A 14,619-nucleotide genomic window follows, 5' to 3' on the forward strand; every position below is an offset into this window, starting at 1 on the left:
TCTCTCTCTCTCTCTCTCTCTCTCTCTCTCTCTCTCTCTCTTTTATTTTATTTTTGTCCATCTTTTACATTTGTAGCTAAACATGTTTGGAACCCAATCAAATATTTAAAAAAACAACAAAGGGGTTTGCCCTTTCAACCTCATAAATCCCTCTCCCAGGGGACTAGTTAATGACAGACACGTAATGCCGGTCAGAATCCTTGGAGTTTTCTGCCCTCTATACGAGGTGACTAAGCACCTCTGCCTGCCTCTCAACATTACACTGCAATCCTGGGAGAAGAGAAGGTTGTTGGAGTAGTACACGGTCCTTGGTATCTATTGGTTCTTTCTTTAAATTCTACCAAAACTGTGTCATAGTGTTGAGGACCCTACTGTCAAAGTCAGTGGGAACCAACCAGGAGAGGCAGATGACTGAGGGATAGGGTCAATATAATATAATATAATATAATATAATATAATATAATATAATATAATATAATATATAATATAATATAATATAATATAGTAGAAGTATAATATCCATAGATTTGTATACTATAAGGGAGTGTCTACTCTTGGATGATGGGCACACACAAGAAAGCATTTACCCCTGAGATGGACATAGAGGGGAGGTTGACACTCCTGAGATAGCCACTTGGCTTTCAGAAGAGATATTTCCCTGTGTCCTGGCTATGGACCCTGCATACTCCTGGTGAGTGACAGAGACAGCACAGTGCCTATCTCAGTCTCTCGATGGAGCTCCTTGCCTCTGCTCCACAGCAGGTTCTTTCCTTCCCAATAGAAAGTCCTCTGCAGTAAAATGTACACGGACTTTTAAATAAAAGGTTTTAAATAAGCTTGATGAAAAATTTGTTATAGTAATGCAGGAGGTTTAGAGAATTATAAAGTGCCCTCAGGCTGGCCAGTCTGTGACAAATCTCTTCATATGTCTTTCATTTTTTCCTGTAAAGTGAGTGTATTTATTTTTGTTAACTTTTGTGTGTGTGCTTGTGTGCATGTGTGTGTGCTTGAGTGTATGTAAGACACGCATGTTGCATATGGAGGTCAGAGGACGACCCTGGGTGTCAGGTATTGCCTTTCACCTTGTTTGAGAAAGGGTCTCTCCCTTACTGCTGCATGCACCAGGCTAGCTGGTTTACAATCTTCTTGGAAGTCTGCTTCCTCAGCCTGCATCTACCTGTCGGAGCACTAGGGTTGCAAGTGCAAGCCACCACATCTAGCCTTCTGCATGGGTTCTGGATGGGTTCACATGTGGGTCCTTGTGCTTGCCCAGGACTGTATCAACAGAGCATCCCTTGGTACATGCTTTTACATGATTAACATTATAGGATTTTCAGTTCTTCTAAAGGATGCAATCACTTCTAGCTTTTCTCTTGACTTACTGTTGCTGAGTATTTCTGATATTTTTGTATACATTTGTAAACACCGATAGGATATTTGGTGGATATCAGAATGACGAAGCATAAGGAGTAAAAGTAAAGCTTGTTTCCTTTTCCTGGGCTTGCTGCACTTCCTCCTGGCTCTCTTGTGTCTCAACTTGGATGATACTCTGTTTATAGTGTGTGTTTTTCTCCCTGTGAAAGTGACCATTTTTGTTACATGAGTGTACAATGCATGCATGGAATTTAATTCCTTATCTTGGTAAAGATAATCAGGCAACCTGAGTCTAGAAGTCAAGTCTGTGTCTATGTCTCAGCAAAACAGTAGAATGCTGTGACCTTCAGGGCAGCCCTTAAGGCTGTAGGAAAGAAAGCTAAAAACGTGAGTTCAAAAATATATAATTTCTCAACTATGCAAAAATATAAGGGTGCAATATGAATCGTATACGGAGCTTCACAGATCTAAAGGAACAGAGGCTGCTGCACTATGAGCCAGCTTGTCAGAAAGATACAAAGACTGGCAGATACAAAGGTAGGCAGACTCCTGAGTTCAAGGTCAGCCTGCATCAGAGGGAGTTTAGGTCCAAGGCTAAGTGTGGTCAGAATGGTAATTCCAGAGCAGGGTCCCGCCCAGCTATCTTATAGTCTGTGCTTGTGCTTGCTGTCTCTTCCTAAGAATCAGGTGGCTGGGGTCATGTGATACTGATTCATGGAACAGTCAAAAGGGAACCTGGGGTAATAAATTGATATGTGAATAAAAGGCTGGGCTTTTGCTCTGCAAGAGATGAGCTAAAATTCCAGGGAATTTTTAGGAATACAACAGAGAACTGCTTGGAATACTGTTTCTATAGAGAACAGTCTGAAAACTGTCTTGAGCAGAACCTAGGCCATCAGCATGGACCTATAACTTGACTTTGAGTTGTTTATCTTGCTACTTTCAAAAACTGCTTCTTTCCTTAACCCCTCTCCAAGCTGATGTTGGTCCTTGTCCACAAGTCTCTTATGATAGGCTAGCCATGGGCTTAATAATGAGTGCCTTCTTATGGAAACACAAGTGCAGATGATTCTAGTATTTTCAAGCTTTGTACAATCCCCCCACAAAAAAATAATTTCTGAGAACAGGTCTGCCAACGGAAACTTCCAAAATGTATTTGTATCAAATACCTTCTCATCTGTTCCTGGAAGCAGGGTGCTCAGACCTACCTCACTTCCTTCCTCACCTTCTGAGTGGACACAGACAGTAGGAACTGACACTAAGACTGTTGTGAATTTCCAGAGGGACAATTCACACTGAATAACTAAATGGTTTAAATTTATCTCTGAAGTTCTACTTTCTTTGTAAACAGTCCTTTTGAAGTTCACAGTACAAAGTGTCTAAATTTGATCCATCAGAGATCGTAGGTCCCCTAATGTTGTATTTATACAGGATGAGGAAGTTCTTGACTGTGCAAGCAACCCAAGAAGACAAGAGTACAGACAGGAGTACAGAGGGAGACACTGAGAATGTGGATCCATGGTTCTGAGGGACGGGAGTCTGGTCTAGAGGGAAGGACACAGACACAACTTCAGAGAAACAAATATTAAGTCAGCCATCCACGGCTGCACTTCTAACTGGCTAGAAAGCAAGGTGTCTTTCTCAATGAGTAGTTTGAGTAGCCCTGAAGGAGTGGCCTGGTGCTGTTGACTTTCAGAGATTTCACTATTTGCTGATGTGTCACTTAAGCCAGCAGTGCTGTGCTGTGCTGTGCTGTGCTGTGCTGTGCTGTGCTGTGCTGTGTAATTGCACTTTTCTCTAACACTAGGCTACTGAGAATGTCCACTTATGAAGCTGTGTTTCCTTTCAGCCTACAGACATTGGATATTGGAATACTGGACATTTTTGGTTTTGAGGAATTTCAAAAGAATGAATTCGAACAAGTAAGTTTTCTTTGAAAATCTTGTGAATGTTTATTGATTTTTACAAGTCATGCTTCATATTAAGACATTCAAATGCAGACTTAAAGAAGCATTTCCTGTCTTTAGTTCAAGTTAGCATCTTAGTGTCTTGACAGCCTTTTGCCTCTCCATGGTTTTGGGACTCCCAGGAGATTCATATGCTCAGAGTCACCTGATTCTAAGTTCTTGTCAATGTCCTTAGCTATGTGTGGGCCCATGAGCACTGTGCCAGAGCAGAAGATGAAGACAAAGGCCATTTGGAGTCAGAAAGCAGCCCTAAGAAAGCTTAGCCTGCATCAGAGTGCAGGGGACCTGCTGTGCCTCACACTGCTGTTTGTGGGCTCATCTTGTGTGACATTCATTCATAGAAATATTGGAAACCCACAGGCACCTGGGGGAGTTGCTAGTTACCTTCGTTCTCCGTCTGTGGAGGATGATTTTCAGAAAGATCTGATTTGTTTGTGCATCTTAAAAGTACTGCAGGAATAGTTTATAAATCAAATTAAATGTAGTCAAAATATAAATATTAAAGAAAAGCAGAGATACTCTTAGCAGCCTGCACAGTGGCCGTATAACTGCACAGCACTTGGAGAAAATTGAATTTTTTGTTGCTTATCTGTTGAACTGCATGTGATTTGTGAGTGATTTGTTGACTTTTATTTTCTTAAATGTACAATGTATAGTAATCAGAGAGACTGGACAGGGATTCCCAAAGAATCCATGTGAAAGCAGTTCTGTGTCTTTCCATAGTAGAGATGCCTGGGCCAAGGTGGACTGCCTGTTGTCCTTCTGACTTTCTCTACTTATGTGAACAACTGGCTTGCAGAATAAGAGATGAGGTAGTGACGTAAGAGGCTGGGCTGGTGTAGAACATCCCACTGCATGGTTTTCTGTCTCGTGTGGGAACACTAGAAACAGTGGAGCATCAACTCAGTTTCAGTCTAGAAGAGTTCTACTTCTCCAATCCAGAGTGAAGAAAGAGAACACTGGTTAGAAGTAAGGCCGCACAGGCCATGGGTTTCTTCCTTCATGCTTATTGTTCACACCTGCCTGTGTGCGTTCTTTACACTTGCCTGTGTGTTGTTCACACATGTCTGCGTGTGTTGTTCACACCTGCTTCTGTGTGGTTCCTACCTGCCTGTGTGTTGTTCACACCTGCCACTGTGTGTGTGTTGTTCACACCTACTTGTATGTGGTCTTCACACTTGTCTGTATGTGTTGTCCATACCTGCTTGTGTGTGTGTGTGTGTGTTGTTCACACCTAACTGTGTGTTGTTCACAACTACCTGTGCATGTTGTTTACACCTGCTTCTTTCTGTTCTTCACACCTACGTGTATATGTTGTTCACAACTGCCTGTATCTGTTGTTCACACCTACCTGCATGTGTTCTTCACACTTGCCTGTATGTGTTGCCCACACCTGCTTGTATATGTTGTTCACACCTGCTTGTATGTGTTGTGTAACAGGAGTAATAAAAGAAGTAGGGTGTATGAGTAGAAGAGCCTGCACACTGCTCCCAGGTCTACAGGCTGCTCTGTTGAGCTCTGTTCAGTCTCTGAGTAGTGTCTGCTCTAGTTTGAAGGTCTCACATATTCACCTTAGGAAAAGCACACAAATAGATATGTGCACACACACGCACACACACAGACACACCTCCACTATATGCCTGTGTCTCAGTAAATGCCACATAGAAGTCATGGTGGAAGGATGTCCCCAGAAGTCCCATTCTGGGGAGACTGGCCTCTGATACAACTACTCCATAGCCTCTCGTGCTCATCTGTGCTCCTAGATGTCACGCACCACACTCATGCTGCCTCCGTGTCAAAACAAAGGCGCTGTACAAGCATCCCAGGGTCCTTTATTCTGTCTTTGTGCTGAATGTTTATATGATGTATTTCAGAATATACTCACAGCTTGTGATTTCTGGGTATCAGGAAGGGGACATTTTCCCTTCAGATCTAACAAATGAATCGATCTTTCGTTTCAATGCGAGTTTGACGCACTGATGGGTAAAATGTCAAGATCAATTCTTGGACTTTGATCATGAAAGAATAATTTTTTAATATGCCATTTTCTTAGCTGGTCTGCCTTGCCACTGTATATAATGGTGACTAAGAATCTTCTGGGAAGATAAGGTTGTTTCTCAGTGTGACTGCAACAGTATCTTTACCTAGAAGCAGTAAATTCCAAAATTTGCATGTGAACTTTTTTCAAGGCCACTGGTTTAATTCTCTGTGGATTTCTTTGTTGCTAGCAGGACTTCCTCATTTTCCATTCCACCGCACTCGTAAGCTGCTGTGCTTAAGGAATCATTGCTATATTCGCGAGCACACCTAAGGGACAGTATTCCCCTTATAAGCATTCATTCTATCCTGTTTTGAGCTTGTTGACTGAAAGATCCGCTTTTGACTAGAGTGCCAACACCAGCAGGGTTGAAACTGTGTCTGGTACATCATTTTGTACATAACTGAATTTTATCAAACATGTTTGCAATTGAAATTTATAGAAGAAAAAAAAACTAGTGAGGAAATCCTCACAGTAGGTTTCTGGCTCTAGAGAGACACCCTAGGGGAGACAGAAGGATGTACTTACTCCAAGCCCCAGCATCCCTACCACTGAGTCGTCTTGCCTGGTCATCCTGGTCCTATGGTGCTGCTCACGGTCTCCAGGATGCTGTCACAAACTGCTCTACAGTGGTTAAACAGTTTATGATCATTGTCCTCAGCTCTGGAGGTTGGAAACCCAAGAGCAAGGTGCCACAGTTTCTGGGTGCTATGTCTGCTAAGGACAGCTTCTCAATTGGGGATTCCTTCTGTGTCTTTACAATGTCAGACGCAACACTGCCACCCCCATAAAAGCAGCAACGCTGTTCACAAGGACAGTGGTCCTACTCACAGAGCTCACTATCTTCCAGTGCCATCACTGATGGGATGAGATTTCAGTGTAGGTAGGTGGCCGGATTGGAGGGAACTTTTTAATGAATTGTGACTTCTTGTATTATGGTGAACCTGATTTTCTAGATTATATAACTTGGCAGTGTGTTAGATGCTCCAGTGGAGAGAAATATGCTATGGTGGTTTATTCCGTGATAGATAGAAGGCAAGCAGGAAGGAAGGAAGGAAGGAAGGAAGGAAGGAAGGAAGGAAGGAAGGAAGGAAGGAAGGAAGGAAAATAAGAAGGAGAGTATTGCGAACAGAATGAGAAGGAGGGAAGCCTGTACAATGAGCCAGCCAGCAATTAGAGAACCTAAAGGCACACAATAAGATAAACCGTGAGGTTGTTCTCTGCACAGTCCTTCAGGGGAAACTGCGTGGTAACTAATATTTTTTCATGTAAGATGCAGGGAAAGTGCTGAGGGGAAGAACTATACATTCAACGTAAACACATACAAATCTATTGATTTGTGAAGAGCTAGACATTAAGACCAGTGTAACACATACAGATCGGTTGGTATGTGAAGGGCGTTGACCTTGGGTTTTTCAATTAAGAGTAAGAGACTGTAGGAAGATTAAGGAATATGATGTGTAGATACCAGATTAAAATGAAAAGTCCATCCAGGGAGGAAGTCCAGAGAATGGATAAGAAGTTAAGGCACAGACACAGGTGATGCCCAGATCCTCAGGGTCAGGAATTTGAGTGCATCTAAGGGATGGGTAACCATTGGCACCAGAGTTGGAGGCCTTAGCTAGATGCTCTGATTTGAATTTCACTCAGTCAAGAACCTCGGGAGATGCCACTTTGCAGCTGGACCTCATCTTGCCTTCACTCACTCCTTTGGTGGGGGGTGCTCTGAGAGGGTTACTTGGCATTTTGTGCAGTCAGTTGGCCAGTTCTCTTTGCAGCTGCTCAAAGGAGCAAGCTTTGGGTCACAGTAGCCTGACCAGTGCTCCACCTTCACGAGTCTGACCCTCTGTTAGGCTGGCACCATCACAGGCTACCCATGTTCTAGAAGGAAGGCACGTAGAGACCTCTTCTCCCTGTGAGGGAGAAGAAGGCTGATTCTAGTTGTTCCTGTGGAGGGGATGCTACAAAAGACTTGATGATGAAAAGCTGTTACTTTAGCTTTAAGGGGTCATGGTCCACATAGTTTTGACCATAGCAGATTTCTGGATGTCGGTATGCTGAGTGAGTGACGGGCAATCTCAGAGCGAGCTTAACTCATTTCCCATGCAGATTCCAAAACCAAACTGACAGAATAGGACTGGCTCTGTCTTAATGTGTGTTCTGCTCCGGCTGGTTTTATGGACAAAAAGAAACCAAACAGTAATAAGACCACATGGCATTTTTTTAATATGCCTCTTATCATATCAGATTGTATTTATAAGAAGAGTATAGGGGCCTTTCTGGTTAAGCTGATGTATGTAAACTGTGAGCATGTCCGCTGTGAGTTTAGTTTCTATTTCTCAGAAGAGGTTCTGTGCATTTGCTTGCATTATTTGGCACTGAAGCAAAGCTCTGGTAGTTTAAGTCACTCACAGTGGAAAGCAGCCTGCTGTCCTGCTGCTCCTGAAAGCATGTAACCCAGAGTCCATCAGAGGGCTCACCCACACCTTTACGATTAGTATCCATTTTCTAAACTCCAACTGCTTCCCCTTAATGACTGGCATTTTTATTATTTCCTCAAAGATAGGAGAGTAGCCGTTGTGAGTACAAAAACAATGCCCCTTTAATAAGTGTTAAGTGCCGTCATTACGGCGGCGTTCTACACCAAATCCAGTTAGAACCAGTCAGTCAGTTAAAATGGAAGAGGCAGGAATACCTTCCCACCCTAGCACCAGGGCGACTAAAAGAAATTACTTCAGAACACAAAGGAAGAATTCATATGAGTCTATGTGCATACCAGAAACATATTCAACGTGAATGTCAAGGTCCCACTTCAGTTTGATTAATTTGGAATCATGCAGGGAACACACTTCTGGGGGCATAACCAGAAAGGCTTAACTGAGGAGTGAAGTCCCACCATGTGTGTGGAGCAGCACTGTCTCACAGCTGAAGACCTGGGCTGAGTAAAAATGAAAAAGGAGAAAGCCAGATCAGTCCAGCTTTCCGCTCCCTCCTCTGGCTGACGGCAGCCAGCACACTGTCTCTGGGGGGCTAGGGTACACCCTCCCACTAGGAGGCAAAAGACAGCTTTCTTTCCTTAGGTTTCCCTTGTTACGGCAACAAGAAAAGGAATGAAGGTGATGAATAATACTCCATTATTGCATATTTATTCCTTAATAATCAAAATGACTACATTGAATATTAATTAATACTATGTAATAATCCCAGAGAAGAGTGACTGTTCTCAAGATTAACACAGTGGCTGTCTGGAAAAATCCCTGAAGTCATAATGGTAAACTAGGGAAGTGCTTATGGGTGGTCTTGGCACGTGATGGACGATGGGCAGTTTCCTTAGGCTTCTCCTTTGAGTGAGATTATTTTCCCATGTGATCTCTCACTCTGTCTGTCTTCACAATGCTAAGGGATAACCCCAAAACTTTCATGGGGCCAAACTAGAGCTCAGACACAGACCCACGGGGCTTTGAGCCCAGTGCTCTTCCAGCCTGAAACTCACTTGATAGAAATTACGTAGATCGACTCTAAGCCTGTACTTGTAACTTTATGTGGAGAAGTTATGTTGATTCAGCCAAAAGTTTATCGCCAAAACAAAACAAAATTATGCATTCATTGTTTTCTTTGGGGGAACGGTAAACAGTAAGAAACAACGCCAGGACTTTGAATTAATGGCATTTTGGCTAAAGGCTCTGTTCTAGTCTCCAGCCTGGTTTCTACCCAAGCCCCCAAGCTGAGGTGTGATTTATGGGGTGTCCTTCAAAATATCTAGAAGTCATTTCCCTTTGACCTGATACTTTCCCACCCTGAGCTGGCTAGTATGTATGAAATATGGAATCCAACAGGATTGGATGCTTTGTTACTGACTGGCTGCTTCCTGAAGATCAAGCCTCAGGCCCAACACTTTGACTTAACTGAAGGTTTTATGCTGTAGTAATAACTCTTGTTTCCAGATAATGTAGAGGAGCAGAGACTTTTTGTCTCATGGTTCTGCTGGGACGGCACCTGTTAAAGTACTCAAAGGTTTTATATATGGCAAAGTTGTGTCCATTCCTAAGGCATTGTCTGGACACTGCATCCCTCATGATAAGAGGCTTGTTCCTCACAGGACAGATGAGCAGGAGGGCAAGGGAAGAGGAAGAGCCTAGCAGACCCTTCCTGAGGAACATTGTCTGATGACGGCAGGGATGAACCTCACATAATCCAGACATGTCTTTGAGACTCCACATTCTCAACACCTCGTTGAGAGTCAAGTTGCCAAACACAGGGACTTCAGGGACCAGGACTCACCGACCTTATCTTCAAAATGAGAACTGAACAAATGAAGGGAAGCCTATGTACTACCCAAGAAGTTCAGGGTCACTACAGCAATGCCTGTTTCCATAGGACCAGGCTGCTGACAGCGGTAAGACACTCTGTCAGGGTGATAGATAGGAGGCAGGAATGGACTTTAAAAACAACAACAACAACAATAACAACAACAACAACAACAGGATAGTGGGGTAGGAAGCATTGAACAAGAGACAAGATCCAGAAATATTTAAAGGACAGCTCTAAGGAGACCCTGCCGCCCCCACTAGCTCCCACTTTGTATGCAATGTATTGATCTCAGGCACAGTTGACTCCCTGGAGAAGCATGTCCAGCAATGTGGACAACAGGAAGTGTTCAGCAGAAGCAAGTTGGAGACCCATCACCTATCTGAATTGTTAAAGGCCTTGGGAAGTCCTGCACAGAAGCCCGCAAGCTCAACTTACTTCAGTGTTTCTCCAGCAGGCGTCAGCCTCCTCAACGTTTTCTTAGAAAATAGCTACCAACAGCTCAGACAGTTCAATATTCTGGACGTATCTGTGAAGTGTCCAACATCTGAAATGTCAATATATTCTCTATCTATCTACCTACCTATCATTGTCTATCAATCTATCTATCTATCTATCTATCTATCTATCTATCTATCATCTATCAATCTATCATCTATTTGCATATCTATCATGTATCTATCTATCTATCTATCTATCTATCTATCTATCTATCTATCTCTTCTCTCTCTCACACACACACTCACCCACACATGCACCCACTTAAACACATCACCCTTTGTACTTATATCTAGATTAAATGCTGAACAAATTGGCAAACAGGCTGTGCTCCCTCTCTCTCATCCAGCTTGGTGTGATCTACAACCACCTGAAAAGCTTTTAAACACATCAAAGCCTGGGCCCCACTCCAATATAATGCGTTTGGGGTCAGACCCAGACGTCAGCCACCTTCACAAAGCTCCCATTTAATTCCAGTGAGCAGCAAGGGTTGAGACTGTGTGCTGTCCTTACTGTTGGGCACTCAGGGCTCTGCCTTCTACTGGAGTCTGCTTTAATCAGTTCTCCCCTTCATTTTGTGATATACACGTCATTCGCTGTTTAGTTTTGCTCCAGATAGATTTCACTGAGCAGTAAAAATGAAGGGAGAACAGTTGGTGAAAGTTTACTCAAGAAATTAAGTTTGTCATTAATACAAATGACGGGCCATCTGGATAAGCCACAAGGTTCTCCTGCTGAAGAGAGACTTCAAGGAATGCACCACTTTTATTATTAAACCTGCTAGTTCATTCCATGTATGAAGCATGTGTCTTAATAAGAGCAGTGTTCATACTAACTAGGTGGCTGTTGAATGATAACTTATCCTCACCCTTTACCCACTTCCGAGTCTGCTTTGGGGAGTTCCTGGAAGTCTAATAGACCCCTTACACAACTCCAATGGGTAGACGTGAAAAGGAGAAATAACAATTGCTTTGCATTAAAGACAATATTGATCCTCTAGATTACGAATGCAGATTTATGTTTCTAGAAACTTCTAGAAGCATGACTAATGTACTTATTAAGTTTTCCTCTGAGGTTGTTGTACACCTGTACATGTACACACACACACACACACACAACTTTACATGAAGGGAAAACTAAGGCAGAATCATTGGGCGTTGCCAGTTTGGGTCCCTCTTTTGTTAGGGAAATGTACATTTGATGTTTCAAGTAGGTACCAGGTAGGAAGGGAAGGGCTATGTTAGTTGTCTTATGGACATTTGTAGGTAGTTTTGAAGTTCATTCCTCAGAACACTTTCTATATTTGACTGTCCCCTGACCCATAGTGCTACATCAGGGACAGTCCAAACGCAAGGCAAACACACCTATAACGTTTGTAACTAGGCACAGTTGAAGTTAAATGGCCAACATGGATGTTGGTAAAACTGAAAACTCAACCAGAGACGCTGGCACTCCTGTGTGTTGGAGGCGATGGGGAAGGTTATGTTTAGAACAAAATTAATATGCATAGGCTCTGTTCATAAAACAAAACAGGATGAGTCTCTTGTTCCCCCAAGAAAGATCTCTGTATTTTTCTTGCCCAGGCACCCCAAGTCTTCCTAGGCCTAGTGTCATTGTACCCCAGGTATAAGATAAATCCCTCCTCTGGAAGCTGGTATCTGCCTCTTTCTAGGAAACACAGAAGCAGCCTTTGTTCCAGGTGCCAGTCAGTGATCTGAACCCCTTTCCCAGTGCCCAGCACCAGGAAGAGTCACACGGACAGATTTTTATTATTACTATGACAGATGGAGTATTACACATGGAAATATATCAAATACAGTATTAGTCAATATAAGTCACTGGAATAGACATAAATGTTCATGAAAGATATTAATCAATAAAGCAGGTTAAAAATAAAACATAAACATGATATATTGACAACCATACAACGAGAACAAAAATTCTTAGTTCTAGATATGACATTCCGGGACTACTCTCCTTTTCCCTTGGGTCTCCGATTTCACACTGTAAGAGAATTTCTGTAGGTTTGAAGATTATCTACTACAATTTATTACCAAAAAAGACACCTAAAATTAAACAGGAACTACTCAGCTCTGTGGTTGCCTTGTAGTCTTGGTGAAGCCTAAAGAACAAGAGAAAAGCACTTTAAATTTGTAAATTTGGAATCTCTGCTTCTGCCATGGGCTTCCCACCACCATTTCAGCAGAACCATTGGAACTCTCAGAATCTTCTTTTTAAAAACATGTATCACCTCTCTCTCTCACTCTCTCTCTCTCTCTCTCTCTCTCTCTCTCTCTCTCTCTCTCTCTCTCTCTTCTCTCTCTCTCTCTTTTTTCTCTCTCTCTCTCTCTCTCTCTCTCTCTCTCTCTCTCTCGTGTGTGTGTGTGTGTGTGTGTGTGTGTATTGTGTGGACGTGCATGGATGTGTACATTACCACAGTACATTGCTAGGAGAATTTGCAAGAGTCTGTTCTCTTCTACCATGTTGTTCTGGGAATTGAACTCAGGATGTCAGGCTTGGCAGCAGATGCCTTAATCAGCGGCATCATTTCTCTGGCCCTTCCATTTTTTGCATTTGACCACCAGCTCTCTAAAACATCTCCCCTCTTCTCCTTGACAACCGTATTTCATGGGATGTATGCTGAGGGTTTCTGAGATTTAAAGCACCAAGCTTCTTAGAAAAGCACACACTTTGTGTGATCCATTCTCTTGTATAAGAGCAGTCAAGCCAGATGACTGTGCTGATTGCCGAAGGCGCCACAGAAGCAGAGATTTGTGACCAAAATAGGACATGCCACTCTTTGTGACTGCCCTGTGACTGCAGCAAAGAGAACTGAATGGGGGAGAAGTCTTCCAGCTGGCAAATGGAGGATGCATTCAGCATGTGAGCCTCACAGTCAAACCTTCACCTGAGGGGACCAGCTGGCCTGTCCCTTGTCTTACCTCATCGAAGCTCATGCCTGTCCATCAGAGCCTCACTAGGGAACATGCTTCTTTCCTGGAGTACAAATCTCCAGTGGGGGTTCTGGAAGAGAAGCACTTTCTGTGAAACTGTTAAGTCTGCATATGAGAGATCCCTGCTGGGAAAGGAACATTTATGCTTGCCACTTCCATTTTAATTATGAAAAGATAGAGATGTTTATGAAAATAGCCAGTAGAGAAGGGAATTTGAAATTCTAAAGTTACTTCACTTTGTTTCAAAAATGTATCTTGTTGTGTTTCCTGGATATCTGAAATGTCGAATTCCCTGACAACTGAGGTTATTATGTTACTAAAAATTAGTAATTGCTGTAAAATGATTAGAGCTTAGCACGCAGTGTTTACCTTACGTGCACAGAAGAGAAATGACCCCTCTCTTTAAATGGAACCACTCGAAAATACTAGTTTAGTTATAACATTGCTCAGGGAGCACATGGTAGAGAAACAGGGCTCTGGGGAACTGATGGGCCTGGCCCTGTAGGAGGTAGGCTGTAGGCAAAGCAGAGATGGGGGTGATGGAGCCAAAGAAGTCAGTAAAAATGATGTGGGCAAGGTAGGTGTAAGGGCCAGTCCATACAGATCCTGGAGGTGGGGGGGGGGGGGGCTCAGGCTCAGTTCTCAGCAGCCATGTTTTTAGAACCCCCTCCCCCACAGTGACACCCGACCCACACATCTTCCCTCTTGGTCATATCCTCCCAGTCTTGGGCTTTGGCCCCTCCTGACCTCTTTTCAATGAGGTTGCTGTGACCAAAGCACTGTGTGTGAGGTGGGGAGATAGTGGAGGAATATATAAACGTATTTTAAGATAAAGCTTAAGGGGCTGTATGAGGGGGGAACAGGGAGGGGGACGGGTCTGTGATTGGGATGTAAAGTTAATTAATTAATTAATTAATTAATTAATTAATGGAAGAAGAAATAAATAAAAAGACTTAAGACTAAAAGATGACATTCTGTTTTCTCCGGACTGTCTTTTGGAAAGAGGGTAATTGGAGGGTGTATTCTGATTTATAAACACTATTTGTGTGATAAAGCCCTTACACCAGACATAACTTCTAGAAGAAATCTGTGTCCACTCTCACCTACAACCAATAGGTAACCAGAAGCAGGGCATGCAAGAGCCACACTCCTTTCCCCAGAACCCCACAGCAGAAAGCCATTTCTTTCCCGTTGTCCTCAAGAGCCTGGTCCAGCTTCCTTTCAGAAGTTGTTTTCCTCTTTTCAAGTGTTCGAAACTTGTTTGTATGTTAGTGCTGTGGTTAATTTGTTGTATTTAACATGCCCACCTCACGTTGAACACTGGGACAATACGACCTCAGAAGTGACTGAGTGAATCTGCCTTTCAGGGAGAGAGTCATGAGTCATCCTAATGGGAGACGTAGTCTGTATGTCCCCAGTCTGTGTGTCACTGGGGGTATGGGGGGTGCTATAGCATGAGCAGGGGCTCTGCATAACAGAC

The 14,619-nt window shown here is 43.1% G+C and overlaps 1 protein-coding gene across 1 annotated transcript in view; it reads left to right on the plus strand.

The window, feature by feature from the left end:
- Myo16 (myosin XVI) overlaps positions 1–14,619 on the plus strand; it is a 356,137-nt gene that overhangs the window by 180,842 nt on the left and 160,676 nt on the right. The window contains exon 20 of the mRNA XM_028766338.1: positions 3,224–3,296. Within this exon, the coding sequence (XP_028622171.1) occupies positions 3,224–3,296 (73 nt within the window). The remainder of the gene's footprint in view (positions 1–3,223; positions 3,297–14,619) is intronic.

Source organism: Grammomys surdaster, unplaced genomic scaffold, assembly GCF_004785775.1.
Source record: "Grammomys surdaster isolate TR1022 unplaced genomic scaffold, NIH_TR_1.0 167, whole genome shotgun sequence".
Lineage (NCBI taxonomy): Eukaryota > Metazoa > Chordata > Mammalia > Rodentia > Muridae > Grammomys > Grammomys surdaster.